This window comes from Eptatretus burgeri, chromosome 13, assembly GCF_056783735.1.
Source record: "Eptatretus burgeri isolate ZD-2024b chromosome 13, Ebu_testis_v1, whole genome shotgun sequence".
NCBI classification, from domain to species: Eukaryota; Metazoa; Chordata; class Myxini; order Myxiniformes; family Myxinidae; genus Eptatretus; species Eptatretus burgeri.
Window position 1 is genome coordinate 60,700,626 of NC_140973.1, and position 13,528 is coordinate 60,714,153.

General features: G+C 40.9%; 1 protein-coding gene across 6 annotated transcripts in view; it reads right to left on the reverse strand.

Annotated features, from left to right (window-relative positions):
- PCM1 (pericentriolar material 1) overlaps window positions 1–13,528 on the reverse strand; it is a 152,536-nt gene that overhangs the window by 59,868 nt on the left and 79,140 nt on the right. For 5 of the 6 annotated variants that reach the window (XM_085852688.1, XM_085852689.1, XM_085852686.1 and 2 more), the window contains exons 21-27: window positions 10,583–10,632; window positions 10,104–10,257; window positions 9,822–9,954; window positions 9,386–9,578; window positions 7,109–7,234; window positions 6,574–6,746; window positions 670–804 (exon numbers count right to left, since the gene is read on the reverse strand). In XM_085852688.1, coding sequence (XP_085708814.1) covers window positions 670–804; window positions 6,574–6,746; window positions 7,109–7,234; window positions 9,386–9,578; window positions 9,822–9,954; window positions 10,104–10,257; window positions 10,583–10,632 — 964 coding nt within the window. The remainder of the gene's footprint in view (window positions 1–669; window positions 805–6,573; window positions 6,747–7,108; window positions 7,235–9,385; window positions 9,579–9,821; window positions 9,955–10,103; window positions 10,258–10,582; window positions 10,633–13,528) is intronic. The other variant, XM_085852690.1, reaches the window with a different exon arrangement.

The window sequence follows — 13,528 nt, forward strand, 5'->3', positions numbered from 1 at the left end:
CACACCAAATTATGAAATGGCAAGTTCAACTGTCTGTCACATGATTGTTGTGGTGGTGGTGGTGGTGTTCTACAGGCCTCCCATCCTCCAACATGCCATGCCATTCCATCCCATTAGGAGTATATCCGCTAGTTTAAACAAAAACAATTTGCACAGAAAACAAGGAGCTAATACTCTCGGTACCCCACCTTTTGGGGGGTATGAGGAATAGATCTGTGCAATATGAAATCGAAATCTTGAACGGTTTTTGAAATGTTGCATATACAAGTTACCGAGATGGTTACCATGGCAACAAAGTACAGCCAATCACAGCCATGGTCTATTCAGGTTGAGATTGTCATGAGGAATAAATATCTGCAATATGAAAGCAAAATGCTCCACGGTTTTTGAAATGGCATTCACAAAAGTACATGGACAGATGATCGGTTGGTCGGACGGAACTCATTTTAATGTCCCTCGTCTCCGACCTTGTCAGAGGGATAGGGGGCAAAAAGGCGCCACAAGCTGACAAGTTTGGCTTTAAAATGAACCTCAACACGAATAAGAAAACATATTACAAGGGACTACAGGTGTGACAATCAATGAAAAAGAAATGTTTTATGTGGAGAAATAACTGTGAAAACACAGCTTAGATGAGGGATGATCACAAAGTCAGAAATATGAAGAAACCTCATCTTCACTGCTGATGACACTGTCACTGGGGGTTAGCTCCAGGTTGGAAGGAACACAGGAATCTGGAAGCAATATTGACTGGTACTTCTCTGCGTTTGTGTGCGACTCGGAGCAACACCTTACCACTGTGTCCTAGCAAAGAAAAGCCGGCATTTCAAGCAAAGATCAAAAAGACAATGCAACAAAGGGCAAATCCTTTCACATATAACACACAATGCAACAAAGGGCAAGACCTGTAATATATATATATATATATATATATATATATATATATATATATATATATATATATATATATATACATACATATATACATACATATACATACATATCATAACATAACATAGATCCATACTAATAAAAGTGTGTGTGTGTCCTCCACAACTCCAAAACTATAAAACCTAGCAGGCCTGACACTTTACATGCATACCAAGAAAACTCCAAGGAAGTGCAAGAGTGAGAATTGGGTGTTTGGGTCAATTAAAACACCCCTTTTGAAGATGATCAATGGCGTTTTTAAAATTAGATCCTTCATCAGGTGATCCTCGGCCGCCTCGCTCTCTGGGTCTTAAGGTGTTTCCTGGGTAACCTCACTAGGGTCTGAAGCTGCCAAGTTTTCTGGCCTGCTCAACCATGTCTTGACTTGGAACAGGCCACAAAGATTTCTTAACGATAAAGCTGCCGTTTTCACACTCATATTATCGAATGCCTGTTCATCACAGCAATGAATTGCTGGTTACGTTGCAATGCTTATAAACATCCGGAGATGTCAGCTTTCGTGGCTTGACATTTCAGGTGTCTCCGGTAGGTGTATGTTTAATGTATTGCTAATCACGTGCCAAACTAGTCGTTTCTGATCCGTTTCGTTGGAGTGCTTAAGCCACTTGGTGAGCGCTCTCCAAGCTGTTTGGTTGTTCGTTTCAGTAAAAATATCCGTGCTCTTAGGGAACATCGATTAGACAGACGCACGTTTCCACCTGTGTTGGGCCCTGTGGTAGGTGTCTCATCCACCGAAAATGTGCTTTGTTGAACCTTTTATGCAATCTAATATAATCCACCCCTCACTTCGACATCGACACAGTGTTGGTGTGTGTGTGTGTGTGTGTGTGTGTGTGTGTGTGTGTGTGTGTGTGTGTGTGTGTGTGTGTGTGTGTGTGTCTCTCACGCAGCTCTCCCTCCCACGGTGAATAGCAACGTTTGGTGAGGTGTCCTCTCTCCCCCTCACCCCTTTCTTCATCCTCTCTGTCTCCCTCACCCCCCCCCCCCACTGTATTGGCCCGTCAGCGAAGCAACGGGTTGTATTTGCTTGTATATAATATAAATAATAATATATAAATAATACAAAGACTATATAAATAATATAATACATGTGCAATACATTTTATATATACAAATAATATAATACATACATCATATATTACACTGGGGAACAAATTTTTTCTTATTATCTGTTGCATGATATTTTTCAACTTATTCTATGTATTTTTTCAACGCTGATTTCAAATCTGAAATCGGTTTTCCTCTACATGCTCTAATTTTCATGCAATTTGAAACTTGCGATTTTCGCAAAAAAGGACACCCATTGCTATTTGCACTCAGGATAACTTGAGAACTAGGGGTGCGATTTTGGACATTAGTGGAGATATACGATGCCTAAACAACTAAATAACTATAGACCGTATTCGTTTTGCTGCTAACGATTTGCTCACGATTTATTTGGCGTCAATTTTCTTTATTGATATTTATTTATCTTTATTGATATATATTCTTTAACTTTATGTTTTTCTTTGTTTCAGATCTGATCATGGCTTCTGCAATAAGACATAAATGTGTAAATAATCCTGATGCATTCTGCTATGTATGTGGCTGCTACACACTACTTCATCAAAAGCGCAATATAACATAGTTTGTAAGGCGTGCCTATAAAGCCTATTTTGATGTTCCCCTTGGCGACCAAGACAAGAAATGGGCTTCTCATATTGTATGTCATAATTGTGAGGAAATGCTTCGTGACTGGACAAAAGGAAAACGAAAGGGTCTGCCTTTTGGAGTTCCCATGGTTTGGTGAGAACCCAAGGACCATGTAACTGACTGCTATTTTTGCCTGGTCAACACAAAGGGTGTCGGCAAGAAAAACCGGCAAAAGATCTCCTATCCCTGTATTCCCTCAGCAATTCGACATACTCCGCACTCTGAAGAACTCCCCGTTCCAGTCTTTAATGGTTTTGTCCTATCTGAAGATGAAGGCAGTGAACATGATCAGCAAGAGCATGAGGGTCATGATGACGGACTTCAAGAAATGGTTTCAGAATCCAAAGCCTCCTCATCTGATACCAAACAGTCCTCAGCCGCTCAGCAGTTGAGCCAACCGGAATTGAATGACTTGGTGCGTGATTTGGGGCTCTCCAAGAAAGCAGCCGAGGTATTAAGCCTCCAGGTTGCAAGAAAAAAAAAAAAATCTACTTGACCACTCTGCAAACGTTTCATATTTCCGAAAGCGGGACCAGATCTTTGTCGCCGTTTTCTCAGAAGACAAGCAGTTTGTTTACTGCCACGATATCACATGTCTTCTCAGGCAATTAAGGTGTTACTTCGTATAATCCAACAGAATGGCGATTATTTCTGGATACCTCTAAGCGCAGCCTCAAGTGTATTCTCTTGCACAATGGCAATGTTTATGGAGCGGTTCCAGTTGGTCACTCAGTGCATTTGTGAGAACATAATGACATAAAAATGATCATTGACTTACTCAAATATCACGAGCACAACTGGATCATTTGTGTGGACCTGAAAATTGTCAACGTTCTCCTTGGTCAACAGAAAGGCTTCACAAATTTTCCATGCCATCTCTGCATGTGGGACAGCCGAGCTCGAGAGAAACACTGGATCCAGAAGGAGTGGCCCATCTGTGAAACTCTAGACACAGGCATGCCAAACATTGTGAATGACCCAATCATCAGCCGAGAGAACATTTTTCCCCCACTCCATATCAAGCTCGGCTTGATGAAACAGTTCGTGAAGGCACTGAGTACCGATGGTGAATGTTTTCAACATATAGTTTCTGCTTTTACTGCTTTGTCTTTCGAGAAAATCAAAGCAGGTGTGTTCGATGGACCTCAAAATTCGTGCTCTTGTACATGATGAGTAATTTGTAAGGAAGATGAATGACAAGGAGAAGACAGCGTGGCTGTCTTTCGTCGCAGTTATACAAAACTTTCTTGGTAACAAAAAGGCAGATAACTATGAGTTTCTGGTTAATAGAATGCTGTTGGCTTTTCGCGATCTTGGGTGCAACATGAGTGTCAAGCTCCATTTCCTGAAGTCACCTTGATCAATTCCCTGAGAACCTTGGGGCTGTAAGTGAGGAACAGGGAGAGCACTTCCATCAGGACCTCATGACGATGGAAGAGCGCTACCAAGGGCGATGGGACAAAAATATGATGACAGACTACTGCTGGAGCATCAAACGAGATTGCCCTGTGGAAGTCCAACGCAAGAGCTCCAAGCGCAAATTCTTGCCTGAATAGGACCTATTTGAACTTTGCATTCCATCCTTATCAATTGTTCTGAATCACCAAACTGTTGGATCGTCTTTATGTCGAAATACATGTTAATTTAAATTTACTTTTAATTCAAATTGTAACTTACCAAATAAATGTTGAATTGCAAAATATATTGTTACGAATTTTGGCCCGTCCGGCGTGCGATCGGCCACGTAACTCGAATCGCGATGTGTCGCCCACCGGAACAGACAATTCAGTCGTGACCCTCCGGGAACTACCACCAGGAGCCAGTCACGGGTGGGGGTTTAACCTCACCACGATCGTGCCAATTGCCCACCCGCACAGGATAGGGTTGCTCGCCAAATTCGACCTACCTAAGCACCTGCGCGAGTGGTCGACCGGGCGATCGAACCTCGCAGCAGGTCGACTTCGGACACGGGCCACTTAAGCCACCCGTTCCGTACTATCGGGATAACCGAGCGGAGTTATCGTCGACCTCAACAGTTCAGATTACTTATCGGGTGTTTCAACCCACTACCAATCCTTTACGTGATGCAAGATGGAACTTTCAACGGAGGAAAGGACGCAACAAAACGGGAAAACAGTTCAACCAGCAAGCACCTTTATTTCACACACACAACACACGCACGTAAGGCAGTAAATGCAATGTGCAGCAAAAGCAAAATGCAACAAAAGAAAAAGCACTACTACCGACTATAATTATTTACAACACTTAAACAATTATACTTGTCGGGACTCGGCACCACATCATTCATTCAAAATAAACAGGAAAGACCTCCCCATAGGCAGGGAGGTAGACGGGGTCCGTGGACCAAATGTGCGCGGAACCTGGAGCGGCCAGGTCCACGAGACCGAAAAGGTCTTACCCACGTCCTAGTGACGCGATGGCGGGCAAGCCGCAATATGAGCGCAGCTGCGCCCCGACTCCGTGCCCCTGGCGTGGTCGGTGAGCCCTCTCTGGCGTACTCCGCGCAAGCACGGTTTGGTCGGCACCACGGTTAGGGTGGGGAATGAACGGGGCCACCGGCACTATCTCAGCGCGGATGGGGGGGGAATTGATGATGCTCAGGGTCGAGCGAGGGGAATGGCTGGCTGGCTTGGTCGCTTGTGAAAGCGAAGGTGGCTCGAGTCCAGCGACGAGACGACACCAACCACGGGAAAAGTGACCCCCACACTACAACAACGAGTTCCACACAGACTCGAGTCTTTTATAGACCGGGGGAGGAGCCTGTATGCAGATTTTAGGATCAAAACGCGATTGGAGGCGGGGCTACGCCACCCTCTGTTCAGCCATTGGTGTGGCAAAAAGGGGCGTGAACCTCCCCTGATCCGAATTTCTCTCACGTAAGGAATCCATTGCACTCGCGGCTTGCTGCGTTCGGCAGCAATCACCGAACGGCTTCGGACAGTATGACGTTCAGTGTTGACTGGTGGTGGGGTCGATGGTTGTGGAAGGCGAAAGGCGAAGGTGGTGGGGGTTTGCTGTGGTGGTTTGGTGGTTGGCGGGTGTCATTTGGGAATGGCGGTGAAGCGATGTTTGCGGGATGGAGTTCTGGAGGTAAAGAGGCGAAGGTGATGGTGTTTGCGTTGTTGGGGCCTTAATGGTCCAAAATAACGATAGAGAAAGAAAAATGGCCAATTCAAAGCGTCGCAGCCCGGATGAATCAAACATATTCCCTCTAAACAACAGGTGTGGGCTAACTGCACATGAACTTATCGATACATCTCACCTGAGGACCCTTTATGGTGTATTGCGAATTTCCACAGCCGTAACACTATGTTTAATATAAATTTGCTTTTAATACAAATTGTAACTTACCAAATAAATGTTGATAATGGAGGATTGCAAAAAAATCGAGCTTACAGAGAGAAACTAACTTCAGATTTGAATTCAGCACACTCAAATTAGGTAAGATCAAGTGCTGGTATCAATGCAACAAAAACTTTGTTCCCATGTTATGTATGTATTATATCTCTCTCGCAATTGAATATAATATATATATATATATATATATATATATATATATATATATATATATATATATATATATATATATATATATATATATATATATATATATATATATACGCACGCACGCACGCACGCACGCAAATAACCTTGAAGCTGTGTTACCAAAAGGACAAGAACATGGCTGAGCGGGATGTGTGTACAAAGCTCTCAATCAACGCATTACAAAAATAAATATTAAACTCAGATCTACACAATGTAGATATTTAACACTCACAGATCAAAAACTATATATTATGCTTTCTTTTCCACCTGTTGAAAAGTAAGAGATTCATAAAAACTGTTTAAAGTATGTTCACAAGAGAGAAGTTATTTTCTGTACATCGAGAGGAAGTTGTTAATTCGTACCTTGAGTGAGTGCAGAATGCTTTGCCTGAGCTCTTCGGAGTTGAGCATCTGGAGCTTATGGAAAAGCTCAAGAAGAAAGTGAGGGTGAGCCTCATTTTGGGAAATGAGAGTGGCTACCTCTGAGTAAATCGTACCACGTAGCGCTTCAAACAAAGATAGCTCGCTGCTGGCTTCTGGAAAAGGAAGCACAAACTGACAAGCATTAATCTACAATTAAATTAAACAGAAAACAAGGTTCAGTCATAACAGAGCGAGCAAGTGTGTGTATGTGTGTGTATGTGTGTGTATGTGTGTGTATGTGTGTGTGTGTATGTGTGTGTATGTGTGTGTGTGTGTGTGTGTGTGTGTGTGTGTGTGTGTGTGTGTGTGTGTGTGTGTGTGTGTGTGTGTGTGTGTGTGTGTGTGTGTGTGTGTGTGTGTGTGTGTGTGTGTGTGTGTGTGTGTGTGTGTGTGTGTGTGTGTGTGTGTGTGTGTGTGTGTGTGTGTGTGTGTGTGTGTGTGTGTGTGTGTGATCAAACAGGTTTTAAAATCACACCAGAAGGAACATTCTTGGGTGGAATATTAAGCTCGTTGGTGGTCTTCGCTCGAGAGCGATCTTTGGGTCGAGCACCTCCCACAGGCTGAGACTGTGATCTTGAAATTCTTTCAGGTATATCAATATCTGTAAAATGGGTATAGGAATGTTGTACAACAAATAACGATGCACTCAGAATACAGTGGATAATAAATGTAATAAACATAGCACTTTTTGCAGTGACGACAATGCCCAGAATGATCTTCCGGTCAACAAGTATTCATCCGCACAAAATTGTATTCTCGTTTTATTTCTCCTGGCAATGTGAGCTGTTTGCATTAAATGATTACAAATGAGATTTTGCTGGAGAGTGCTGGAGAGAGGTGAGGAATGAAACCTCCACACAGCCAGCCAGCTCAAGTTCTCATATGAAGGAAAGCATAATCTACAATCCATCGTGTGCTTTTGCGGTACAAGCGCGAGTCAATTTTTTTTTTATCCCCCCATTTGGCATTTGTGGAACTCATGCACTAGGGAAGATGATGTGAGAGTTGTATGCAGAGGTTTGCACGAGCATCGACTTCTGTTTGGAGGGATACTGATCAGCTTAGGAAGGAAACCAAACAATTGAAGAACTTTGCAGCACCCGGTGTGGGCATTTTCTATTAAAAGCTAAAAACCCAAATGGGGTCAGTTTTGAAACTCCTGCTATTTGGCTGAAATCTGACAGGATTGCAAAAGAAGAGAAAAAAAGAAAAAGGAAGCCTTTCACGATTCATCCTTTGCAAGGCCAAAATCTTGTCGATGTCAATAAGTGAGTTTGTAGTTAAACAATGAGCTTCATGACGTCATGGGTCAAACTGAAAATAAATTCAGGTCAAGTCGAGTGCATGCATCGACTGGCAAGCCGCACAGTGGACGATACATACATATGTACACGATTTTCGCATCATTGCTACGTGAACTGTTTTGCCAAGCTTACACAATCACTTTTGTTAATAAAATTCACCATAATGGATGAAGATAGAAGGGTGTCGATTGATGATATAAAACTGTGAAATGTCAAGAGACTGAAAGATTTCCTGAAAAGCAGAAAATTGAAGGTTGTTTGGAGAAAAGACAAACTCGTTGCACTCGTGTTTGCCGCGAAGCAAATGCTGGATCTTGCACCGTTGCCGCTGCAGCTCCCGGGTCAGACAAAGTGAAATCGTGCTGTTGCGCGGAACTTCGGCAGACAGTACGAAAGTTTCCTAAACCAACAACCCTTGAGAACTGGGAATTAAAGATGGTCAAAGTAAATGGCTTACAACTGCAGCATTCGATCTGGAAAAGTACCTTCAAAACAAAGGCATTGTTCCACCGAAACAGACTACAAACAATATTTTTTTTACCTGACTGTCAAATATTTTCATTCAAGTTTGTCAAAAGCGAAACTTTCGACATTCACGATGAATTGTTGAGGACTTGTTCAAAAAACTTTCATTCAATGGTATCAAAACTTTGTGCATATTTTCAGATCAAATGAGAATAATTTATGGTAATTTTATGTTTTATTACCTTAATGCAACAAATTCCTGCAATAACAAAACTTTAAAGCAGAAAATGAAGAAATGAATTCTACCTTCAGCAAGTTTCGTGATTTTACTTGGAGAACTTAACAGGCTCAATGGGAGTACACAAATTTTACTCCCGAACGACCCAGACCAGACGGAAGGTCAGGTAAATATCCCGTGTATGCATTAAGTGCATCTACGAACTTGCTAATTGCATTGCACGCCCACACTGATGAATTAATATAATCTCTCTTTGGGGTAGGGTTAGTCTTTGTACACAAAGCTTTAAAAATAGTTATGTTTTTGGGGTAGATGGGGGAATTTCATTGGAAAGATAGGATTGTTTCGAGTAACTCGGTTCGTGGACAAGCAAGCTTGAGTGGTTCACTAGTTATCGCGGTAATGAAAATCTGCTACTTTCAGCTAAAGGTCACATGACCTTTGACCCTTTAAACTCAAAATCTAATCAGTTCATCTTTGCATCATAATACACGTGTACCAAGTTTGTTAAAAATCCCTGTAGTGGTTCATAAGTTATCACAGTAACAAAAATTAATCACAAACGGACAACACAAAAACATAAAATCACAATTACACATTTTATTTTATCAAAAGGGCATAGATAAGGAGGGAGTGGGGGAATGAGACGGTACGCATATAAATTAATTTGAATTCAGCAATACAAAGTGTACTCTCCAATAATTAGGAATTCACAATTTACCTTTAATATCCTTTGAAAACTCACCTGTTCCAGAGCTATCCTTCCTGCTTTGATGTAAATTCTTGTTCTTCACTTTATTTTTGTCTTCTCTATTGCTTGCCAAGGCTTTTGACCTTTTTCCTTGATGGACAACAGTGACCGAGCTGGGACTTCTTAGCTCAGAAAATTGACTAGAATTTGCCACAGATGCTTCCCCTTGTACCCTGCCACTCGAACGCTGTCCACAAAAGGGAGATGAAAGAAAACAACAAAATGCACACATGGACTCTGCCTATTGCAGTTCAGTGCTTCATCGACCGATCAGGCCTTTTACAAATCCACCATCCAAAACCACTAAAAGCAGCGCACGAAGTTTAAGTTTTTGAAATAAGTGCAGAGTTTATTCAAGTGTTCAAAAACATTGAATTGTCGATTTGATTTGTGCAATGAAAAAGTAGACGAAGTAAAGAAAATTAAAAACCTGTTTGGAGCTTTGTGATTTCTTGCCATCAGGTTTGTAAAACACATTTTTTGGTTTGTTGACAGGATAAGTGGCTTTCTCTGGCATTTCAAACACCTTTTCAGTCAGTTTTGGAGCGTTTGAACTTTGCCTACTACAAACAGATTGACAATGATAGTTCAATGAAGGGTAAATGTGAAATAGTACAAACCATAATTTCGATTTATCATGAATTTTGCATTTAAATGTTGTACAACACAAAAAAAGAGGTTTTAAATAAATAAATAAATAAATAAGTAAAACCTTCTAAATTCTTGCTGGATCGCAGCCTCAGTTGCTTCCAAAGATTTTAAAAAAGACAGGTACTCTGAATGCAGAGGAGCATTAGTGTTTGGCATCTTCTGTGGAATTCCTTCAGTATTGGAAAATGGCTGTAGTTGAGGATTTGCTCCAAATACTAGGGAGAAGTTGAACAAAGAGCAACGAGTCCAACCATTACATTCTGCCCTTCAGATATCACAGTTATCAGCACCTATAGATTTATGAATCATCAAACTTGCTTCTTGTGGCTTCTGAAATGAGACGATACCATGTGTGGTATCGTGATGAGCAATGCCATAATTTGACCTCACATTAACACCTACATGCTATCATGGTGAAATACTCGTGGATGCAACACTGAAGCTAGAAATTAAGCAAGAACAAGGTTGATTGGTGGGGGAGGGATGGGCATCTGTATAAACTACTGAGAGATGGTGATAATGTATTGGATGTCAACTCACTCCTTGGTCCCTGTTGCTGCTTCCATTGGTCGTTTAGCATTTGGATTTGTCTGAATATGGAAAGGTTAGAAATGCAGAAACATCAAAAAATGACTGCTATTATAATCACATCCCATGGCATGCAAGTGTTAGCGCAAGCAACACTTGAGTTGACAGTTTAACTTTAACACGCAACACTCGAGTACACACTGAGAACATTATGCCTTTAACCAATGTGAAATTAAATGTAGTAATCTCCTGATTTACGAACAAATATTATTGACACTAAACATTCGATTTACAACCTCAAAACTCCACATTACGAACTTATGCTCAACTTCAATAAACTCAGAATTCAAAACATGACCTTATGAACTTTTGATCAAAAATTTTGATCGTGGACTTTACAATAAACATGTGCAGTATCTCATAACAAAACGCCACAGCATCACTCGGCTTACATCTGGCATAACGACGTCAGAGCATCGCTTCACTCGGTCTCTTCGACAATGCCATGTTTGTGCTGAAGTGCATTGTTTTGTTAAAGTGCATTTTATTTACTCAATTTAAACGTCGTTGTGGATTATTAATCCATATATATGGCTCCTATAAGTGCTCAAAGGAAGTGATACTCATGGAAAGAAAGATAGGCAAGTGGTATCGCTGGAAAGGAAATTAGAGATTAAGAAAATTTGATACTGGTGCCCACATTATGGATATTGCGCTTGACTTTGGTCTTGCAAATACAATGGTGATTATGATATGCAATAACAGAAAAGATTATGGTATATGCTCAACTAACGACATCTTCTAATGTGGTGCAAATCCAAAGAACACAGCACTATAATGGGGAAAAAAAATTTTGGGGATGCATTCCCCATTATATAATTATATCTATGGAAATATCACTCCCAGTTTATGATGACTTTCCAGGAATATATGGTGTTCGTAAATTGAGATATTGCTGGAATGTATATTGGTGAGGCTTAAGAAATTAAAGGGTTGGCTAGTTAATGGAGTCTGTATGGAGGACTGAAAAAGACTAAATGAAGACAGAGTTAAGACTACTAGTACATGCCCGTAAAAAAAAAAAAAAAAAAAAAAAATATTCAAACCGCGAGCAAAAAACACCAACCACACAGGCCATTTCTTCGCTCTCACGTGCCCTTACGTGCGTGGCCCGGAAGTTCGCATATCGCAGTCACGATTATTCGCAATTCAGTTTTAATGGCCAATTATTCAATTAGTGCCAACGTATTTTGCCTTTTCACAATGTCGTCGCAAGGAAAAACAAAAAGAGAAGAGAAGAGAGAGAAAAAAATTTTTACTTCCTGGTTCAGAGCATACCAGCTCACTCTGATGTTACCGAAATTTATGCACCGTCTAATATGAAAACAATCATAACTTGGGGCATTGTTTATCGAAAATGCGCATAAGAAATCGAGAAATTATTAGAATACACGAAGTCATTACTCTCCGGAAGCCCGTACGTTGTAACCCGTAATGGGGAGCGCGGCTGAGGTTCCCTTCCCCCATCGGCCACGCCCACGCAACGTGTCTCGTCATTGGTTGGTAAATAAATGGCCATAATTGGGAACCACTTGTCCGATTAATATCAAATCTTGAGAAGGCACATCCTCAGGTCCCCAGCAATATATCTGGCAAGTTTCAATTAGATCGGACCAGTGGTTGTCGAGAAACAGCGGGGACACACACACACACACACACACACACACACACACACACACACACACACACACACACACACACACACACACACACACACACACACACACACACACACACACACACACACACACACACACCTGGAATTATATAGATGAATGGAAAAATCATCAGCACTGAAAGCCAAACTGAAGATATCATTATATTTTTTGGCCTTTGTAGCAGAACGCCAGAGGAATTATGTTTTCAGGTTGTCTGCCCATGCATTTGTCCATTATTTATCAGTTTTGTGTCATCACGGTAACTTGTAAACCACCAATTTCAACCAAACTGGGCAAAAATATAGACTGTACTTTAATACAAAGATGAACTGATTAAATTTTGGCTTCAACAGATCAAAGGTTTGTTTCAACAGCCAAATTTTGGCTTCATTGGAGTCCACATTCCTTTGAAAATCATTTTCCAAACTATAACTCAAATCAAAACAATCTGATGTTCTGTCTCTTTACTCTTCTTTTTTCATTGAAATCAAACGTAATGGAGGACTGACATCGAACGTAGGAGGTGTTTGCATTGCATCCTATTTTTCCAGTTCATTTTTGTAAACCTCAATGACATAATTTTTAAATCTTAGACAATTAAGAACAGCAATTTTTTTAATAAAAAAATGAGAAAAGCATTTTTTTGAACAGTTGGATTACAGCAGTGCCCTGAGAATGCCATGATATGCTCCATGATAATCAAAAAAAAAGAGCCCTTCAATATATAAGAACTCATCAAACAAAATTACCCCTGTGTGGGGGTGACGGTCATCTCTATAATACCACGTTCTCAATGTTCAGTTATGAACGAAGACTACTGCGCAGCTCGACTGCACCGTTTGGTGAAAGATGACTCGGCATTTTGGCACGCGCGCACGAAATTATATTTTGAAAATAAATGCCGACGTTTACATTTCAAGTTTTGAAACTTTTGCATCTTCGGCAGAAAATGTATAAATATATGAGGTCAGCTGCTATGCAATGACACCATTCACTAACTTTTACCATGCCCAGTAGAGAATATATAGCCTCCTGAAGGTAGGGCAGTTTTTGCAAACTTTGAAGTCACGTGCCGCGAAAACGAAATTCGAAAATCCGTCCCAACCAAATTTAGATATAGTCCCATACATTCATATGCCACAATCAAATTCAAGATCGCTTCAGAAATGTAGGAGATAGATTTTGAAAATAGTCATTTTCACATTTTTTGCCAACTTTGAAGTCACGTGACACGAAAACG